This window comes from Trichomycterus rosablanca, chromosome 19, assembly GCF_030014385.1.
Source record: "Trichomycterus rosablanca isolate fTriRos1 chromosome 19, fTriRos1.hap1, whole genome shotgun sequence".
In the NCBI taxonomy this organism is placed as follows: Eukaryota; Metazoa; Chordata; class Actinopteri; order Siluriformes; family Trichomycteridae; genus Trichomycterus; species Trichomycterus rosablanca.
Window position 1 is genome coordinate 2,107,989 of NC_086006.1, and position 22,305 is coordinate 2,130,293.

At 40.2% G+C, this 22,305-nt stretch overlaps 2 protein-coding genes across 3 annotated transcripts; one reads left to right on the forward strand and one right to left on the reverse strand.

The window, feature by feature from the left end:
- The first annotated feature begins 3,601 nt into the window (after positions 1–3,601).
- On the forward strand, positions 3,602–8,723 carry LOC134333754 (ALK and LTK ligand 2a-like). Its single transcript, XM_063015896.1, has 5 exons — positions 3,602–3,860; positions 5,289–5,339; positions 6,914–6,994; positions 7,100–7,174; positions 8,124–8,723. Exons 1-4 carry the CDS (start codon positions 3,602–3,604, stop codon positions 7,162–7,164), a joined length of 456 nt encoding a protein of 151 aa, XP_062871966.1. The 3' UTR covers positions 7,165–7,174; positions 8,124–8,723.
- A 1,391-nt stretch (positions 8,724–10,114) lies between these two features.
- On the reverse strand, positions 10,115–19,049 carry acp1 (acid phosphatase 1). 2 transcript variants are annotated; one of them, XM_063015070.1, is made up of 6 exons: positions 18,996–19,049; positions 17,224–17,297; positions 16,687–16,800; positions 14,133–14,194; positions 10,724–10,829; positions 10,115–10,460 (listed from the first exon to the last, which is right to left on the reverse strand). In XM_063015070.1, the coding sequence occupies exons 1-6, from the start codon at positions 19,036–19,038 to the stop codon at positions 10,383–10,385; spliced, it is 477 nt and encodes a 158-aa protein (XP_062871140.1). In that variant the 5' UTR covers positions 19,039–19,049; the 3' UTR covers positions 10,115–10,382. The 2 variants fall into 2 exon arrangements, with proteins under 2 accessions (XP_062871140.1, XP_062871141.1); XM_063015071.1 differs by lacking the exon at positions 16,687–16,800 and adding an exon at positions 16,860–16,973.
- Positions 19,050–22,305: the final 3,256 nt, after the last annotated feature.

Here is a 22,305-nt window from a genome sequence, read left to right on the forward strand (position 1 = left end):
GATAAAAAGATAATAATAGCAATAATAGTAATAATAACTTTAAGCAGAGTAAATAATAATATAATAATAATAATTATAGAAATGTTGATGATAATAATAACAATAATAATAATAATAATAATTTACTTTCACAACACACTATTTTACCACACTACACTATTTTATTAGTCACTGGTGTTCCTATAAGACATTTAAGCTACAGTTTTAAAAAACATGTAACGTGTTCTAAATACTGTATTATTTATTTTATTAGTAGTCATGATGCAGTTATATGGGGGGATTAATTCTATAAAAAAACTTTATGGATTTTAGGTTAAATATGTGACACTTTAAGAGGTTGAAAGAGATGGAAAAAATTTTATTAATCAAGCAAAACCTCGAGCACTACTCGACTCTGTAGGCAGGAATCATGTTGTCATTATCACTCACCCTCAGTCTATCAAGTGATTTTAAGAAGGTGGTGATGGGGGGCAGATCAGAATTCATCAGTACTCGTCTCTCCCGCTCTTCTGTGAGCCTCTCTGACCTCATCATTAATTACATCACTAATTAATTACATCAGCTACACCAGCCACATCACTTCCAGGCACTGGTGATGGGGATGTAACGGGATACCTAAGTGAGGAGGATGGCTGGCCTGAGGCCGGTGCTGTGGAACTGGACGGTCGGAGAGTAGACAGTCTGGTGCAGGACACTTCCTAGTAAACTGCATTTACTATAACAGCGACAGGAACACACACACACACACACACACACACACACACACACACACACACACTGCATGGCATGGTACAGACGGGAACGTGAACGTGTTTCTGTTGAATTTACACGCGCGCTTATAATAACACCGCAGCGCGCATGGGACGCACCAGAACTCCTCCGGTGCGCATCACAGACACAGCAGCTCGGAACAAGTTACTCCGCACTCACCGAGTACCTGACCGGACTTTATCTAGACTGTCTGTGTAAATCAGCTCCAACACCAAGTCGTCAACTTTTCGGCGCACAAAACCAACCTCAGCTACAGACTGAACCAGCGCACTTTCTGCACACATACCAAACATAACCATCACCACTGCTGAAATGCTGGAAGGAAAACTCTCTGCGCAACCAGACAAGACCATCTAACCATCCCTCACGGATACAAGCCAAACACAGTCACCGAGAACTCACCGACCAACCAGTGAGGACCATCACCAACCACCTCTATCCATATCCAGGCGAGAGGAGATCCAGCTCACAGAGCTGTGAGCATCAACGCTGAAACACCTTCGGAGCAACTTTGTGCGCATTCGACCAGCTTACTTACCAGGATCATTTCCAGTCATCTCCAACCTTTTTCAGCCACCTTTAACTTTCTCCAGCACTGAAGAACCAATCTGTGCCAAGTTTCTGCGCACACACCTAACACGGTAAGTTTATAGAAATTGTAGATAGTGCATTACTTTTTACATTTTATCAAAACACCTAGAAAGTTTGCATTCGCATTTTACACTATTAATGTAACACCAGTAAGTTAATTCATCTCTGGGAATTTTGCTCTTCCTACTGGGAAGCATGGCTGAGAAGTTTCGGAATTAGTTTCTTTCAACAAGTCGTTATGAGGTGCAGCACATGAATTCATAACCTTTATACATGTTTCATTTTCATAACTGGTCATTTGTGGAGGGAAATATTATTCAGTTCATCGAGGCACAAACAAAACTAGGGGCATTTTTAAATAAAACAGCGTTTTTGGAGAACCAGGGGTCACATGTGGACAACTGAGGGACCTAAGAGTAATACGTGCTGATATTTTTTTATATATATTATATATATTTAATTATGCTATGTTTAGTCACTAAATACACTAAAGGGCAGGTGTAGCCTAGTGGTTAAGGTACTGAACTAGTAATGGAAAGGTTGCTGGTTGAAGCCCCACCACTGCCAGGTTGCCACTGTTGAGCCCTTGAGCAAGGCCCTTAACCTTCAATTGCTTAAAATATATACTGTTACAGTACTGTAAGTCGCCTTGGATAAAAGCATCTGCTAAATGACAAAAATGTAAATGTAAAGACAGGCTATTGCATAACAAACCATTAAGGATTATAAAATGTAAGTATAAAGAATTAAGAACTCGAACTGTTTAACAAAATCTTCATTCTTATCCTTACCCTAGGTCGTTTCCTTTCAAAATCCAGATTTACAGATTTATCTGTCTGTTTATTATTCATCTTTAAGTTTAAAGTGTTAAATCATATTAAAAAAAAACAACAAGTTATCAAGGGTTAAAATTGTTCCACTAAAGATTTTTTGTTTTGATTTTTAATAATCACAAATCAGATACAAATAAACTCCTCTTTCAGATAAGGAGGTGTAAACAAAAACAGTTGATCTAACACCAGTATGTGACACGTGTAGAGAAAATAGATACATGGATGTCTATTCAATTTTATCTTAGATCTATTTTAAAAGGCGGGTAGAACAGAGTGTTTGAGATGAAGATAGATAAATAGACAGACAGACAGAACTTTATTAATCCCGAGGGTAATGGTTAAAGAATCAGCTCCAAGTTGTGCAATGTGGAAACAGACCTCATGCACGTGTTCTCACACCCAAGTTCTCATCATCAACATTATAAATCACCTTCCTGATCTCTAAGCTGAAGCTTCTCTATGACAGTTCACTTTGCAGTTGGTGCCGTTTTCTATTTATCTGATTAGAAAACATACAATTTCAGATGATACAAATGTTAAGATCAAATAAAAACTTCAAGAGGTTAAGAAACCAGAAAATATTTTCCTGTGAGGAAATAATGTGAGGAATGTTTCTGGATTTTAAACAGCTAAAATAAAGTTATATAAATATAAAATATTCTATAATATAATCTGCAGTACCAATCCAGTTGTTTCCATTTACCCAGTCGTAATTCGCCTCTACTTCTGACCGAGGAGAGCCGTGACTAACACACACCTCCTCCAACACACATCCAGTAGCCCACCGCTTCTTTTTACCTGTACAATGCAGGTTCATATTATGATCCGTATCGCGCACGGAGAGTTAGGCACTGCTCTCGATTATCCCCGGTCTCTGTGCGCAGGGGCCATCGAACAGCCTGCAGCAGTTATGAGGAATCCTCTCCGGCATTCTCACCCTCGGACGAGACAATCACGAGACATACGTGTAGTGCTATTAAGAAATCACATATTTGGGTCAGTAGGAGGTTTCCCGGCTTTACAGGCCAGTTTGTAAAGATTAAAATATGAATTCAGAAGTGTCCGGTCAGATATAGGGAAATTGTTTAGATGATACATCATCACATGTTGATGCCACAGCGTCTGGAACTATTTTATGGATGAATTTTAATTCAGCATGTATTATGGCATCATTGTGGTGCAGCTGTGGGAATTTTCTGTAGCCACTACATGCAGAAGGTGAATTGGCTTCTTTAAATCGCTGCTAGGTGCGAGTGACTGAATGGCGAGGGGCTTTTACGCATCCTGGAATGATTTGATCCATTTATTTGTTTATAATTCCAATCTTCTGATCTCTCTCTCAGCACGGAGCTATTCTCACTTGGACCTGAGCACCGGTTTGGTCCCTCTGTCCAGTTCCCTCAGCGATGCGTGCACTCCGGATTGTGTTGGTGATCATGGGCCTCGTGTTGCTAACATGCCCCGCTGCTCGTGGTGTTACCAACATGAGCACCAAGACCGACACGGACATGGACGCTGGCGACTCGTGGAACCATAAAAGCCTGTTCGCTCAGCTGATGGAGATGATAAAGCTTTCTAAGGACGACAATGAGCTTAACCAGTCCATCACAGAGAAAGAAAGCAAGAAACATCGACTCAGAACTGAGAGAGGAGAGCAGATACGAGGTGAGACTGGATTTATCTTATGATACACTGTATGGCCAAAAGTATTTAGACACCTGACCATGAGCTTGTTGGACATACCATTTCAGAAATGACAATGGTATTAAATCAGAGTGAATTTTATGTGATCTTTTTGGGAATAACATGCTGTTGACTGGGGCTGAGGTCAGGGCTCTATGCAGGACACTGGAGCTTTTCTTTATAAGCTTGCTTTGTGCACAGAGGCACAGTCATGCTGGAGCAGGAAAGAGCCTTCCCTAAGCTGATGCTGCAAATTTAGAATCATATAATTTCCTTTCCCTTATATAATTAATTTATTACACCTGAGTGAGTGCAACTGCTTTGATTGAAACACGTGTCTCCCTAATAGTAGTAATAATAATAATAATAATAATGATAGTAATAATAATGATAATAATAATAATAAAATGATTAATAATACTACTACTACTACTAATAATAATAATAATAAATACATCATAATAAGGTTAATAGTAAAATAGTAAAAAAAAATATGTTAATAATAATGTTAATAATAATAATAATAATAAATACATCATAATAAGGAAAATAGTAAGAAAATATAAAATAATATTATATAAAAATAATAATAATAATAGAAGTAATAATATAGAAAATACAAATATAAAATATAATAAAATATTAGTATTAGTATCAGTGTTACCAGTAATATTATTATTATTATTATTATTATTATTAAATTATAAAACATTAAATATAATAATAAATACAAAAATAATAATATTAATAATAAAACATAATAATTTTAATAAAAGGATTAATACTACTACTACTACTACTACTAATAAATAGAAATATTAAATACAATAATAAATATAACATAATAATGTTAATAATAAAAACAATATTATAAAATAATATATTAATAATAATAATAAAATTAATTAAAAAAAATATATAATAATACAAATATAAAATATAATAATAAATACAAAATATTAATAACGACAACAACAACAACAACAACAACAACAACAACAATAATAATAATAATAATAATAATAGTAAAATGATGTGCCACCAAAACTGTTTTGTTGTTATTGAGTTTGTTTTGGGTAAAAAAGACTTTCACTGATAGTTATCATTAACCTTGTAGTTTCATTACAATACAACTGACATTTTAGCTGACTGATTTGTTTTAAGTACGTAAAAGCGATTTATTTTGTTCTGCTGATTTCTGTAATCGTGGACGTTTGACGTGTAGAATAATCACATGCTTAACTTAAATTATAAAGAATAAAAACTAGCTGTTCTCTAGCCTTAAGCTACGTTTTTGCCCGGGAATGCTAGGTACAGAGCGGTGAACTGAACTTCAGGGTCACTGCTCCCTGGTGGAGGTCAGCGGATTTAGTATTTGACCTTTGACCGACTCTTTGTGTGTCGTTACAGAAATCTTTCCCAGGGACCTCAGGAAGAAGAAGATTTTAGAACACTTGACAGGTGAGTGGAGAGATGATGTGGTCTGGACAGGGAGAGGAAAGGCTGATGAGTGAACTAATGACATGAGGAACAGGATTAGAAAAAGAAACAATAGAAATACGGCCTGGTTCTGACCTTTGACATTCTTTCTGGTAATAAGGTATTAGTGTAAAGTCACGGTCACTCTAGATCATCGCAGTTTGATTCTTCTAGCAAAAAGGCATGAGCAAAAGTGATAGGGATTAGAAATCTGCAGTATTTTTGAAAAATTAGCGGTGATTTCTCAAGCTATGATTAAGGCATTTTACAGAAAACCCACAATTAAGTATTAAGATAATTAAGTACTGAGCCACCGTGGGCAGCATCCTGTGACCACTGATGAAGGTCTAGAAGATGACCGACTCAAACAGCAGCAATAGATGAGCGATCGTCTCTGACTTTACATCTACAAGGTGGACCAAGTAGGTAGGAGTGTCTAATAGAGTGGACAGTGAGTGGACACGGTATTTAAAAACTCCAGCAGCGCTGCTGTGTCTGATCCACTCATACCAGCACAACACACACTAACACACCACCACCATGTCAGTGTCACTGCAGTGCTGAGAATCATCCACCACCTAAATAATACCTGCTCTGTGGGGGTCCTGTGGGGGTCCTGACCACTGAAGAACAGGGTGAAAGCAAGTAAAAAAGTATGTAGAGAAACAGATGGACTATAGTCAGTAATTGTGGAACTACAGCAGAAGTGCTTCTATATGGTATAACAATGTATATTAGGCAATGTATATTATTGGTCATATTGTCTATAAATATAACCATAACCAATATAATGTATGTATATATTTATAACTATATGTACAGTATCTTTTGGCCTGTGTGTTACTGTGTGGCACTCAATCAGTTAACAGCACCACCATGGCCACCCAGTATTTAAACAAGCATGCCACTGGTATTTGGGATTTTAATAATTCAGCTTTATTTTCATAAAGCAGAAATACTGGACGTTGGTAATTAAATGGCCCGCGTGTCCCGTTAATACAGTAGAAAATAAATCAGTGATAGTGATAATAAATCTATCAGTATTTTATCTAGCTTATCTAATACTGATACTCAGGACTCCGGTTCAAATGCAAATTCAAAACTTTTCAAATACATCAGGCACATTACTGGACGGGGTTGCCAGGTTTCCTTTTATCCTGCTGTGTTTTTTAAATTAGGTTGATGTTTTTTTTTTCCCTCAGATTAAATTGTGGAATGTTTTAATACATTCCATTTGTAATTTATTAATCACACACTGTAAGAAATATTAAGAAAAATACAGGGATTTTAAAGCAGCTTAGTGATTGATCTGTTTTTAGGCAGGTTTTGTCTTGTATATCTGGCAACCTTGATTGTTGTGGAATGCACAGGCTTTGAAGTCTGACGTCTGGCTCAGTCTATCAGTCGTAATGCATTTGCAGAATTAGTTACTGCATTAAGTTGAATGAATTCTTTATTGAATGAAGAATGTAGACATTAATATTTATTTCCGTTTTACACGGAAGAAAGTATAAAGTATTAAAATGACCAGGTTTTTGTTATCTGTTGACCTGCAGGTCCGTTATACTTCAGTCCCAAGTGCAGGAAGCACGTGTACAGGCTCTACCACAACACCAGGGACTGCACCATTCCTGCATGTAAGTACATCACACTGCACACACCCACTGATATAAAGACATGAAGAAAAGCTCAGTTTAAAAAAACTCCAATTAATTATTAAATAATTTGTTTTTTTTTTACAGATTATAAAAGATGTGCGCGGCTTCTCGTGCGACTGGCTGGGACTCCGACGTGCCTGGAGAGCTAACTTTAACCAGGTAACACTTAAACCATTAATATAATCAAATTCAAAAGGTTTTAGTAAGGTCACAGGTCACCACAAGCAGCCAGAACAGTTTCAATGTCTGATATATGGACAAAAGTATTGGGACAGCCCTTCTGCAGTTGTAATAAATCAGTTCTTTAAAGGAAATGATATGCTTCCAACTTGCAGCAACAGTTTAGGGAAGGTTGTTTCCTGTTCCAGCATGGCTGTACCACTGTGCACAAATCAAGCTTCATAAAGACACTCCAGTGTCCTGACCTCAACCCCACTCAACAGCTCTGGAATGAACCAGAACCAGTGCCCAGCCACAAAATACTCTTTTGGTTATGAATGGGCACAAATTCCCACAGACATGTTTCAAAGTCTGGTGAGAAGCCTTCTCAAAAGATCGGCTGTTGTTATAACTGAAAGGATCACACAGAGGTCACTATTATAATACAGTTTGTTTTTGTCCAAATACTTTTGGCCCTGTAGTGAACCCTGGTATTGGTTCTGGAATCTGGAATCTCTAGAACTGTACTAGAAGAACAAGAACCAGTTCAGTGGCGCCCAGGTGAAACTCGGCGTTGCCACCGGGGTATAATTGGCAGTGCCTGCAGCAGATGCGTTTCTGCTAGGGTGGGATGTGTGGTGTTTCCTCCCACAGTCCAAAAAACATTCAGTCAGGTTAATTGGAGACAATGAATTCCCCTATAGGTGAATGTGTGTGTGTTGTGCTGGTATGAGTGGATCAGACACAGCAGCGCTGCTGGAGTTTTTAAATACCATGTCCACTCACTGTCCACTCTATTAAACACTCCCACCTAGTCGGTCCACCTTGTAGATGTAAAGTCAGAGACGATCGCTCATCTATTGCTGCTGTTTGAGTCGGTCATCTTCTAGACCTTCATCAGTGGACACACCTTACGTTGATGATTTAACATTTTATTTTCTCCATCCAGCAGGTTCAGGCCAAACCAGAGCGACATGGAGGAAAGAAAAAAGTCAAGTGCCTTGTGGACGAGAGCAGGAATCCGACCAAACCCTCATCATTCCATCCTATCAGCCGAACACGTCCAGAACGTGACTCTTCTTCTCCAGAGGAGAGATGGGCGGTCATAATGCGGACGAGACGAAGTGACGGAGAAAAACAAACCAACCCGTGTGGGAACTCAAGGGATGTACACAAACGCAGAGACAGAACTGAAACGGAAAGGGAACGCCTTGAATACGACAGAATACGAGAGCCTCGGAGAGTCCGTGCTTCACACCGTGGCAAAACGAGAGCTTCCTGCTTCACGTGTCGAATTATTTACGTTTTATTTTGCTTTGCTGTTTACCAGCAGGGGTCTGAAACAGCCAGACGTTTGCAGACGAAGTAACTGTGAGTGAAATAACACATAATACTTCATATATTTTCATGTACGTGATGTTGGCGGGTGCAAACCAGAGGTCAGCGTGTCAATACTGTAAAAACAACAACAACAAAAATATATGTACGATACCGTTCGAGAGAAGTAAATATTAATGTATATACGTATTTAAAGAAATTATATTTAAATAAAATATATGATTGTTACACCCAGTGAATCTGAATCTTTCATGTCTAGACGACAAATGAATATCCAACCTCATAAAAATATAGACTGGGCGGCACAGTGGGTGGCACAGTGGGTAGCACTGTCGCCTCACAGCAAGAAGGTCCTGGGTTCGATTCCTAGTTGAAGCTGTCCGGGTCCTTTCTGTGTGGAGTTTGCATGTTTTCCCCATGTTTGCGTGGGTTTCCTCCCACACAGACACAAGGAGAACATGCAAACTCCACACAGAAAGGACCCGGACCGTCCCGCCTGGGAATCGAACCCAGTTCCTGGGTTAGAGAGGTTGTATCCATCCCGAGATGCTTTTGCTTCAGCTCAGACCAGTCTGGTCATTCTAATCTCATACCTCGCTAAACTGAAAGACGTTTTCGCTTGTAAAACTGCCGCTCACTGGATGTTTCTTCCCCGACCATTCAGTATAAAACCCAGAGACTGCTAATATATAACTGAACTTGAGAGACTGTTAAAATGTAACTGTTTATGACAAGGGACACTATGTTAAAATGTATATATTCACTAGGTCATATTATATATATATATATATATATATATATATAGATGGAGAGAGAGAGAGAGAGAGAGAGAGAGAGAGAGAAAACAGTGTATATATACCGGTTTCACCGGTTTCATCAGTTAACAAGTATTAAACACAGTCTTGGACAATTTTGTATCTCCAGTTCACCTCACTTGCACGTCTTTGCACTGTGGGAGGAAACCGGAGCTCCCAGAGTAAACCCACGCAGAAAGGACCCGGGCCGCCCCACCTGGTGATCGAACCCAGGACCTTATTGCTATAAGGCGACAGTGCTACCCACCGAGCCACCCAATATTTAATATAGTGTCTAAATACACTAAATTAGGGTATACAGTATATAGGGCAGCGGTATCTCAGCTTTTAGGGTACAGGACTATTAATGAGAAGGTCGCCGGTTCAAACCACACATGTGCCAGATGTGCCACTGTCGTAAACAATTAGGTTTTTAAGCTTTAAACATGTTTCTTTATGCTTATGAATAAAGACGTGTGTGAATCTGAAATGGATTTACGGACTGCAAGCACAGTCAACAAAACAAAACGTAATTGAAGACTCGTTTCCTCTGAACGTAAGAGGGAAAAGGCACCGGGGATAACAGGAGAGCAATTAGGACTTGCTTTCCCATCTTCCTCTTTTCCACTGCAGATCTGATTTACACCAGTTCCCGCTTATCCTCCTTCCGACTAAATGACAGCAGCTCGGCCGCAGCCGCCTTCACCAGAAACGGGAACGATTATTGTTAATTATTTATAGCGGCGAATATAAAAAACAGTCTGAAAGTGAGAGGACGGGCAGGACGGAGAGAAAGAGTCTGACAGGCTTCAGATCTGGTTGTTTATTACTAGCTGCACATTGATTTACAGTTTAGAGCAGTGTAACGTAAAGGAAAGCGCTGGATATATTTATATTTATGTCCTAGTTTTGGTTTCTTGTTTTTTAATCTCCTCCAGCTCTGGAGAGGTAAATAATAATCGATTTTTAGAATAAACAATTATATCTTACAATTAGGACCTAGTTATTACACAGCAGACGTCTGTGCACGTGACGGGTTAAAACAGCCGGACGGGGCTCGTACGAGCAAGTGACGGTTAAGAATTTCTCTCCAGGAAAACTTTGCAGCATCGTACGCACTGCTCATACACCGTCTCGAAGTCCCTCTCGCTTCCCTGCAACAGAAAACAAACAATAAGAAAAATAGAAACGATTTTATGCACGGCTTAAAGACACGACCTGCATTCCGAACCCCACGTGTGGGAGCTGATCCAAGCATCTGATCCAAGTTTGTTTGTTTTCACGAACCGTTCAATCCTGATCGGGGTCACGCTGGGTACAGCGCCCCCCAGAATTAGAAATTATATTATTCAGACTGCTTGTGTGTCGAGTGTTAATCATCGTTCGTCAGTCATGAAGAGGGAAGATTTAAACTTACATAATACGGGTCTTGAATGATCAGCTGTTTTTCTGGATCGTACGAGCCGAGCAGCTCAATCTTCGCTTTGCAGTTCTTCACTCCATTTGCCTTCCTGTTCAGATCTCTGCAAGACGCACAAAACCAAAACATTATTTAACATTTGCATTTAAACTTGAAGTCACGTACAAGTCTCGGTTTTCCTAACCTGGATACAATCCAGCGGTTGTAGCAGAGCGCCGGTGGTGTGGATGTGCTAGTCTTTAGTTTCCTATGAGAGAACGCCGGCATTCCTGCGCCGCTGTTTTGTATTTTTTATATTTATTTATATATATTTTCTATTATACATTTACTTGTGCAACATTAAATGAACCACATTTGCAAAGTCGAACACAAATTAAAGACAGAAAATACTGAGTGCTACTACAGTACTGTGGGAAAAGTGTTTAATACATAATGTATTCTTAAATAATACACAATGATTTCAGATGAATAAAACAATATTTTATTCAGGATTTTACGGGATTAATAACAGGTAAAATCGGTGCTTATTTGACATGTAGAAGGAAAAAAAACAATGATTCAATGATTCACTAAGCTCTTGGAGGAAACCCACACAGGAATTGGAAAATGTAAAACTCGCTAGGACCCAAATGGCTGTGAGACACTCACTGTATCAGCTGTGCACTTATATATAAGGATATGGTTCTCTTTATCAAATGATTAGGGTGCTTTCTTCATCTGCCCCTTGTGGAGAAGTTCAAGTGATGGATCTGTTTATCTCACATCAAAGATCATGGGTACAAGCAGGGGAAATGTGGTTCCTATGCAGGGTTACTGGGTTTACTCTCCATGACAAAGTAAGCAATCTGGGGGAAACTTGGAGGAGCCAGTTAAGGGTCGACTCCCACCAGAGCTGGTCCAGGCACATCCCTCCAAACAGAGACCCCAGGGCAGAGCCAGGAAATCTCACAAGGAATGACCAGTGATTCCCTAAAAAGAGCTGGAATCTGTGGCTAGGAATGAAGGACCCTCAGAAGGAAGGCAGACAATCATTTCATCCATTCTTAGTACTCACTAACTATAAAGCTCACATTTCTGAGCCAGAACAGGTTCCTCGGTACCACTGTAGAACACAAAGATTATCACATTCCTTTCAATAATAATTCACACTGAGCCTAATTACAGACGTCTGCTGGCGGCCCCCTGCAACACACCCAGAGCCCATCAGACGAGACGAATAGTGGGAGGACGTTAGGTTCGCGTCCCCAATGAATCTCATCGTCCTGACATCACCATGAGCATAAAAAGAGGAAAGAGAAGAGCTCCGAGCCGAGCGGCAGAAACGGACTGAAGGAGGAAAGTCACATCTAGACAAGAATCTGAGGAACTCGATAAGCTGCTTATAGAGCAGCGGATCTACTGGGAACATGTGATTTAGACATTCTCCATCCCAAACCCCTTATATTCCACTCTGATCTGCCTCTTATGAAAGTGTGCACGGTCAGTGCTCGATCCCACAGTTAGGAGCCGCTTCCATCGCCAAGTGACCCGTACTGTACCCAAGTACCCATGCTGAATTTGCTTAGCGGGCTGTATAAGTGAAGCGAGAACATTGCAGAGCGTTGACAGGTTGAATACAAACGTCACTCAGCGATGAAGGATTGGAGCGGCTTATTTAATACTAAACCGCAATACATTTTTCAACCAGACCTCAAGTCTAGTGGTCGAAATGAAATGTTTTCCAAACAGTTATCATCACATATTCACTCATTAATGTTTTCTGATTTATTTATGCACTTTCTCCCGATTTGTAGCTTAGTAAATTAGTCTTCCGCTGCCGGGGATCCCAATCGCGTCCGAGGAGGGTATATTCGCCTGCCCCACGCCCCCTCTGACGCACATGCAGTCACTCGACCCCTTCTTATTCGCCCATACTTCGGTGGACTTGCATACGAGGCACCTTGGTCTGCTACCCAGGGTCATTGGACAGCGCTTGAAGACCTCGCCCACTTATTAGTCCGGTCTTGCCCACCCAGCAGACTGATGGCCAATTTTGTCTGTCAATTGTGCCCGTTAGAGGCCACCCAGCCGACCGGTAGCAGAGCCGAGATTCGAACTGAGAAAATTTATATTTACTTTTGTTTTATTTCCCCTCAAATTTCTCTTCTCTTTTCTTTATCTAGTCATATCCAATTACCCACCTCTACTGCTGCTGACCTCCATGAAGGTTCTTAGTTTAAACCATGGAGAAACAGTAAGTTTGAATAATATGAATAATCTAATATACTGAAGTATACTGAAGGTTTCTAGTTTAAACCAACTGGTGTCTGCAGTAGGTCACAAGTTCAAGTCGACTGGAGGTCCTGGGTTCAAATCATCAGAAAGTGGTGAGACTTAATTACTGCAGAATCTTGAATGGATCATGGGAGAGCATAAACTTTACATTTTTAATTTCATGCATTGTTGAAAGTGACTGAACGTTTATATCACTGATCGTTCAACCTGACGAAATATAACGAGTCCAACTTATATTTCAATACAGCAATGCAGCTAGTTTTAGAAGATCCTTTACTCCATATTTGGGTTCTGTCAGCGGAACGGTGAAGATTGCGTGTCTGAACAGGAGTGCACACCCGAACCTTTCTCTGCCCTTTGTATGAAGTTTTGGAAACTACAAAGCTCTTCAGACGGGATCAGTCACATTGAGTTTTCCTAAGCCCTTATTTCTTAACATCACCATTCAGGCTTTAAAAAAATCTAACTGTCAAAGCTGCTACAGGTTCATCCAGAGAACCTCGGCTACATCTCAGCTTCTGTACTACAGCTGTGTTTCCAAGCATGAAGATTTAGCAGACGCTTTCATCCAAAGCAACTTACAGTATACACTGATCAGCCATAACATTAAAACCACCTCCTGGTTCTACACTCACTGTCCATTTTATCAGCTCCACTTACCATATAGAAGCACTTTGTAGTTCTACAATTACTGACTGTAGTCCATCTGTTTAAATACCGTGTCCACTCACTGTCCACTCTATTAGACACTCCTACCTAGTTGGTCCACCTTGTAGATGTAAAGTCAGAGACGATCGCTCATCTATTGCTGCTGTTTGAGTTGCTCATCTTCTAGACCTTCATCAGGGGTCACAGGACGCTGCCCATGGGGCGCTGTTGGCTGGATATTTTTGTTTGGTGGACTATTCTCAGTCCAGCAGTGACAGTGAGGTGTTTAAAAACTCCAGCAGCGCTAGAAATGAAAGGATCTGACATGAACAATGGGATAAAGCGCCCAAATCCAGATGTGCCAAGCTTAAAAATGGAAATAAAATCCATTGTCAAGAGTTAAGGGGCCTGAATATTTCCTGAATCCACTGTAGGTTGTAGGACAAGACCCAATAATTTAAAAAGTACATCCTTGAAAACGTACCTCAGGTTACTCTCGTCCATACAAAGGATGTAATCGAACGTCGCAAAGTCCTCCTTCGTCACCTAAAAGAAAAAAATAGAATGAAAAATGTCAGAATAAAAGAGAAATAAAAGAAAACAAGCATCAGTTTCCTGTCTGACAAGCACTGGCTGTATAATTATAGGTGGACACTCAGTTTCAGACACTCGAGGTGGACGGTGCACGCTGGCTTTGTTTCAGAGGACTTCGAGTGGACAGACTGTCTTTAAACTTTGGACTCAGAGTTATAAAGCAGATCAAAGCACATCTGTAGCCGAGCTGGTGTTTTCACACGTGTTGAGCAGGAGCCGACATTATTTACACCGGACAGTAAAGCAAAGGGTTGTGGGAATATTTCAGTCTGCTAAAGATGGGATGACATAAGTAGTGATAAAATGAAGCACAGAACGAGCCGACAGACACGGTTCATGCAAATGTTCGGGTTTCTTACATCTCTAGAGAAAGCTCGGCTAATGAACCTAACGTTCAGTACTGAAAGTACAGCTGACTTTAATATAACGATGAAAACGCTATGCAAAATAATAACAAGAATGAAAAACGACCTGGGAACATTTCTACACTGTTACATGGTGAATTAACAACCAGGACCTATTCATATACGGTAGGTGAATACTGTACGTAAACACACCATGTTACAAGAGGGGGGTTTAGTATCTGATTCTACATTTACAAACTCACAGCGGCTCAGTCGCCTCACAGCGAGAAGGTCCTGGGTTCGATCCCCAGGTGGGGCGGTCCGGGTCCTTTCTGTGTGGAGTTTGCATGTTCTCCCCGTGTCTGTGTGGGTTTCCTCCGGGTGCTCCGGTTTCCTCCCACAATCCAAAGACGTGCAAGTGAGGTGAATTGGAGATACAACATTGTCCATGACTGTGTTTGGTATTAAACTTGTGAACTGATGAATCTTGTGTGATGAGTGGCTACCGATTCTGTCATGAATGTAACCAAAGTGTAAAACATGACTTTAAAATCCTAATAAACAAACAACCTCATTGTCAAATATCTAACAATATTCATTTACTCTAATATATGTTGACCTTGTAACCTACATTTACATTTACGGCACTTTGCAGACGCTTTTATCCAAAGCGACTTACAGTACTGTGACAGTATATTGTCTAAGCAATTGAGGGTTAAGGGCCTTGCTAAAGGGCCCAACAGTGGCAGCCTGGCAAGTGGTGGGGCTTGAACCAGTGACTTTTCAATTACTAGTCCAGTACCTTACCCGCTAGGCTACAACGGCTTTGGATAAAAAAGCGTCTGCTAAATGCCAAAAATGTAAATGTAATTCTGATACACCTATAAAGTATAAAGTATACAAATGTCCCCTTTATTTAGGAACAGATTAAAATGGCACATAGTTTTAGCCTTATCTAATATTACTTTTACTGACAGCTGAAGTCACACAGATGATTGATGACAAATCTAAAACACTATGTGAAAACCCTTTTTAAACAAGACCCTTAACTACTTTAAGTAAATCCTAACAGTGTGCACCAGCGGCAAAAAAAACCCTAACTAAAATGAATAACTAAAATTATGCCATATTACTTTATCAAACACTAGTTAGAACAATAAACCAGATGCTAACATTAGCCATTCACTTATATTTATAGTATTGGAAAACACTCAACAATAAATGAAGTGATTCACATAAAAGCTTGGGATTTAGTACTACGTAGCATCGACGTACTTGAACCAACACTTAAACGTGTAGTATTACCACACCGTACAGGTCGAGAGCTCGCAAACGGGAGCGCAGATTTCATCACAGCATTGAGGACCGTACACAACGTACAAACATGCTCAATTGGCCTGAGCACTGAGCGTATCTGGATTCTAAACAATGCTGTTTACATCATGAGGGAAGTTTTGGAGTGTAGAATTACGCATATGCATTCAAATCAACAGCATTTTATGAGCCACCATTTACCAATACGGTCAAAAGTATGTGAACACCTGATGATGAGCTTGTTTCCAGAGGCATGGGAGTTAATCTGAAGTAACACACCCTTCTCTTCCCCATTCGGTCAAATAAACAGCATTTGTGAGATCAAGCATGGATGCTGATGACGGTAAAGCCCAGCTCACAACTGGCGTTCCATTTCATCCCAAAGGTTTTCAGTGGGATTCTATTAATCTGACCCAAAAGAATTGTTTACACATTGATAATTAGCGTGGATGTCCACATATTTTTGCTCATATAGTGCACCTGTAAAGCTGTGGCTCAGTTTTCTAACTAATTTAGACATAATTTAGTCTGATTTCACCATTGCACCCTCAGACTCTGCCTTATGGACATCCATACTGGCTGAGTAGGAGTACAGACCAGCAGGCTTTTCTTTTCACCAGCTAGCAGTGGCATATTTCTTTTAAGTGGGCGTGAACTGATCCAATTTTTAATCTCACAAAATGAGACACTGATTTTTTCCACCCTTGTGTGAAACTGAATATCCTGATAGTGCACAGAGCATAACATTTCCTAATAAACACACACACACACACACAGAGCAGGTACCTGTCGTGCCCTGTGATCTGTTTCAATGCCATGTTTCCTGAGGCAGGCCAGACCACGGGCATCCGGGGAGCTGCCTATATTCCAGTCCGACGTGGCACCCGAATCTATAACCCACTGCAACACACACACACACACACAGGATGGAACTAGCAGCGCATTCAAGTCCACTGTACCTGGCGAGCCACGTGGCGCATGGACACGCCATGTCCCTTCATGCAGGCCAATCCGCGATGGTCAGGTGGGTTCCCGATCTCATAGGTGGACGTGGCTGCGCTGTCTATCCTCCACTGCAAGCACACACACACACAGAAAGGAAACGGCAGCACATATGACATACACAATAGAGCACGAGTTGTGTATTATTTATCGTAACACACAACCATACTGTTGAACTGTTCAACACCTTTAGTACTGCCAAAGATCTTTAAAGCCATTAATGGTTTAGATCCTGCATATCTTGCTGATTGCCTGAAGCAATATAGCCCATCCAAGCTACGTCCATTCTGTGTGGCACAAATGTGAAGTGCAGCTTGTTACCTTGTCCACCACACCGCTGTCTGTGGCCATCTTCCTAAAAACAGCCTCAGCAATGGGTGACCTACAGATGTTCCCTACGAAACATGAAATATACAAATATTAAACTTTGTAGTGTACAAATGACTCAGAGCACTACAAATATTCCAACACTAAAATCAGTTTCTGTACCAATAATTTCATTTATGGAGTATAGTAGTGTACTATACATCTTGAATAGCTTTATATAATTATATAAAGTTTGCATACGCCTGTAAGGGAATTTTAGTCCCCAAGTTCTTCTTTTTAGTTCTTATATTGAAGTTTTTGGGGGGTTATTGTGAGATATGTTGAATAAAAATATACACTGATAATAATTTGATGCCATAGTCACTTAAATACTAGATACTTATACTAATACTAATAATTATAACTGACCACAGCTTGGGACTTCTTGGTGGCCACATGAACAGGGCCAGTTTAACTGCACCAGCTACAAGGACTATAAAACTTGAGCATCTGGGTCACCACTGCAGAAAGATTGCTACTTTTGGGCCCCTGATCAAGTCCCTTTACTCTTAATTGATGGGACTGTATTTGAATAAGAGCGCCTGCTGAATAGGGTGTCCATACGTCTGGTTTCAGGGCGAACTGCCTGTTCGCAGTCTGGTTCCAAGCCTGGACGAAGATGTATTCATCTTTCTTTGTAAAGACCCCCACAGGACCACCACAGAGCAGGTATTATTTAGGTGGTGGATGATTCTCAGCACTGCAGTGACACCGACATGGTGGTGGTGTGTTAGTGTGTGTTGTGCTGGTATGAGTGGATCAGACACAGCAGCGCTGATGGAGTTTTTAAACACCTGACTGTCACTGCTGGACTGAGAAGAGTCCACCAACCAAAAATATATCCAGCCAACAGCGCCCCGTGGGCAGCGTCCTGTGCCCACTGATGAAGGTCTAGAAGATGACCGACTCAAACAGCAGCAATCGATGAGCGATCGTCTCTGACTTTACATCTACAAGGTGGACCAACTAGGTAGAAGTGTCTAATAGAGTGGACGGTGAGTGGACACGGTATTTAAAAACTCCAGCAGCGCTGCTGTGTCTGATCCACTCATACCAGCACAACACACACTAACACACCACCACCATGTCAGTGTCACTGCAGTGCTGAGAATCATCCACCACCTAAATAATACCTGCTCTGTGGTGGTCCTGACCATTGTAGAACAAAGCATGCAGAGAAACAGATGGACTACAGTCAGTAATTGTAGAACTACAAAGTGCTTCTATATGGTAAGTGGAGCTGATAAAATGGACAGCGAGTGTAGAAACAAGGAGGTGGTTATAAATGCTGTAAACATTCAGGGTGGCTGGTTGTTGCTTGTTATTACTGCTTCAATGAAGAGAAAACGTTTAATAATTAGAATATAAATAACCTGCTGTTATTTGTACATTAACATAAACGGACGCCATGGCGGCCACTGAGAGACTCTTCACCACCTGTCATCACACATTCGCGCCAAAACTAATCACGTGAACACCCCGACATCACGTGGGTGCCCGGGCTCTTCAGGCCTCAGTGCGCGCGCTGCAGGTCTGGTCTAGCAGGTTAACGTCACGGGAGCTATCGAATTAGCATGTAGCATAAACCTCATGTAATAAATGACTACTCATACCGAGCTCGTTTTAGGTTCTACATCAAAGCTGATGTATTTTGTTTATTCTCAGTCTTATAATCCATCACACCTGAATGATAAAACGTTTCACCAGTGACATTAAACTCCACTTACCCAGACACACGAACAACACCGATTTACCACCGGTAGCAGCCATGTTTGCTTCAAGTCTGTCCTCTGATGTGCCTGAATAAAATACTCATTACACTTTATTACAGGCACAGAGCGGACACGCTCCTCACAGCTCCTGTTAAACATGTTAAAGGACACGAGGTTTCAAAAATATAAATATACTAAAATAGAAATGTAGTAATCTGTAAAAAAAAAACACCTACATTTCAACTATGAAGTTGCAATCTTTTATAGGTAAAATGTGACAAAAATGTAAGTTTATGAATAAAATTTATTTATATTTATTTATTTAATATATATTTAATATTTAGAGATTAATATAATATCTGAGCTTATTGTTTTACTATTTTTAAGAGCAAAGTTGTGAAATCTTAAGATAAGACGAGACATGCATGTCACCTGCAAGTGTATGTAAGCTTCAGCTGTATGTATCATTATTATAACACGTTTATAATATATTCATGCTACACCTATTTAGTCTTTTGCATACTGGCTCTAGTAATTTGTGTGTGGTGTTTTGTATCATGGTTGGTTTATATATAAATGTCATATACAGTAGACCCTTGAGTTACGAACGGTTTACCATACGAACATTTCGGGTTACGAGCGATCTCTATCAACTTAATGTACGAACAAATTTTGGATTACGAACCGAAATGCACGAAACACGTGACGTCACAAACAAGTTGACTCCGACCGTCTCTCTCTCTCTCTCTCTCTCTCTCTCTCTCTCTCTCTCTCTCTCTCTCTATATATATATATATATATATATATACATATACAGTGAGTGAACATTCGGACATTGGACGGTGTTTTTTCGGTGTTTTCTTTATATTTTGTAACATTTTATATTAAAATGTCCTCAAATAAGGTGCAGAGGAAGCTTAATGGTGAGAAAATGAACAAATATATTACATTTGTTGTTGTATAATTACTCCTGCCAGTAGCTGTCACTGTGTATCAGACAGCGGGGACAGTGAGTGAGAGCGAAGAAGGAATTCGGCTCAGTAAAGTATTCTTTCTTTCGAGCAATTACACCTACAAAATACAACACTACTGAAATAAAGAAGGAAATAATAGAGAAATATGAGAGTTATTGTTGTTTCTGATACTTTTTATATAAAAAAGAAGGAAATTGTGTATGGTGTATGGTACTGCACACGTACTGTACTGAAATGTGATGTGTGTTTATGTAGAGTACTACTGTGTATTGTTGTTTATTACAGGAATGTTTATTCTATAATTTCAGATTTAAGGGAAAATATACCTGTATTTATAACAAAAAAGAGAATTTAAGACATTAGAGAGGTTAGGGGTAAGGGGGGGTTTGGGAGGTCTGGCACGGATTAATTCTATTTACATTATTTCTTATGGGAAAAATAGGTTTAACTAACAAACATTTTGACTTAAGAACAGCCCTTCGGAACCAATTAAAGTCGTAAGTCAAGGGTCCACTGTATTGCTAAAACAGGTGGATCAGATTTAAGAGCTGTTAGAATATCTTTCTTTCTTTACTTAACAGATTTATATATGAGTTTACATTTTTAAGTTCAAACAGGCTGTGGATTTTGACTGAATTTGATATTAAGTTCACACACTGTATTATGAATAGCACAAATTAAATTTCATATAATTTTTTTTGCAAATATTTTGTGAATAAATGAATGTATTAATATTAATTTATATTCCAAAGCTCTGGGCTCTGTGAAAACCCTTAACAGAGATAAATCTTTCCTGAACTGTGGTATCCTCCCAATTTCCAAAACATGTAAAACATGGATTGGCTGCTTTGATAATTAATTTATTAACTCCCAAGGCATGAGGGAGTGAGTGCAAGTGAGTGTATCTCAACTGGTGCCCAGTGTTACCAGGTAGTTGCTGAACCCACTGTGACTTATTATTACAATTAATTGAAGATGTACAATTGAAAAATAGTCTGTCATCATTCAGACGCCCATTTGATGGTGGCACATCTGGTATGCGTGTGCTGCACGATTACAGGATTTCATGTACCAAGCTAAGATCATCACCCTAGTCACTGTTTTTGAAAAATCCAATAGTTGATTCATGCCCATGGTTTTGGCATAAGAGACCTCATAGTCCGATGTCCATATACTTTTGGCCATGTTGTGCGTTACAGTGAGTTTGACGAGCACAGGCAGCAAGTCGGTCTACTCAGGGTTTTTAATAATCCTGCTCGTGCCATGTGCACCTCCGTTAGCACCCACACTGGTACAGTTCATGCACCTGAGTCATCCTCTCTGATGAATATAATTGATCGTTGCCATGGTGATGGTGGACGCTGGCGCATTTGGCTGCCGCTACCGTTACCGTATTTTACCGTATTTTACCGTATTTTACCGTATTTTATTGTATTTTTATCGTTTTTCGTTTTCATCTTTTTACACACCTTGTGGATCTATTTCTTTTATGTTACTTTTGATACTTTTATTTGTGCTTTTGATACTTTTTGTTCTTTCTACTGTACATCGCGTCTGCGGCCGGTGGTGAACGGTGGATGAGTTTTCCTGGGATCGGCACGATGTTGAACTATTCCGTTGACCAGCTGAGGAAGTTCAACAACTGCACTACTCCATCGTGTATTTCAGTCATCAAACAGCTTGGACTCCTTCGCCGGCCTCGTTATATTCACAGGGGCTCCCGGAGAAAGCTTGTTTATCTTCGAAACGGTAACGCTATTCCATCCTTCTGGTCAGCCGTGCGCACTGTCGCTCCGCAAACACGTCATCAGAGCGCTGCTGCCTTGCACACCAGTAGCGGTGTAGTCTCCATGACAACGCTGTCCACGGAGTGGGATGGGAAACGCGGAGTGGACTTAGCAAATCTCCGTTCTCTTCCTCGTTCCTCACAGCCAACTACACAACAATACCACTTGAAAATGGCATTGCTTAATGTTCGTTCACTCAACACAAAAAGTACTGTACTCAGTGAATTTATATCTGACAGTGAACTAGACTTTTTCTGTCTCACTGAAACTTGGCATAAACCCTTGGATTATTTTACGTTAAATCAGACCACGCCAATGGGATACTCGTATATTGATGAACCTCGTATGGAAGGGCGAGGTGGTGGTGTTGCTGCAGTCTATAGGGATGATATTAAAATAACCACTTTGTCTTTTCCTGCTGCTCTTTCTTTTGAACACCTGGCTTTCAAGTTGTCAGGGCCTACTCCTCTGGTCACTGCTGTAGTTTATCGTCCGCCAAAGCCAAACGCTTCCTTTCTCTCTGATTTTTCAGATTTTTTAACCCAGCTTAGTGCCCTCTCATCC

Coding starts and splice junctions, on each gene's coding strand:
- LOC134333754 (XM_063015896.1), top strand. CDS start 3,602: ATGCGTGCACTCCGGATTGTGTTGGTGATCATGGGCCTCGTGTTGCTA. Junction 3,861..5,288: donor GAGAGGAGAGCAGATACGAG/GTGAGACTGGAT, acceptor GTGTCGTTACAG/AAATCTTTCCCAGGGACCTC. Junction 5,340..6,913: donor GATTTTAGAACACTTGACAG/GTGAGTGGAGAG, acceptor GTTGACCTGCAG/GTCCGTTATACTTCAGTCCC.
- acp1 (XM_063015070.1), bottom strand. CDS start 19,038: ATGGCTGCTACCGGTGGTAAATCGGTGTTGTTCGTGTGTCTGG. Junction 17,298..18,995: donor GGTGTTGTTCGTGTGTCTGG/GTAAGTGGAGTT, acceptor CATGTTTCGTAG/GGAACATCTGTAGGTCACCC. Junction 16,801..17,223: donor ACAGCGGTGTGGTGGACAAG/GTAACAAGCTGC, acceptor TGTGTGTTGCAG/TGGGTTATAGATTCGGGTGC.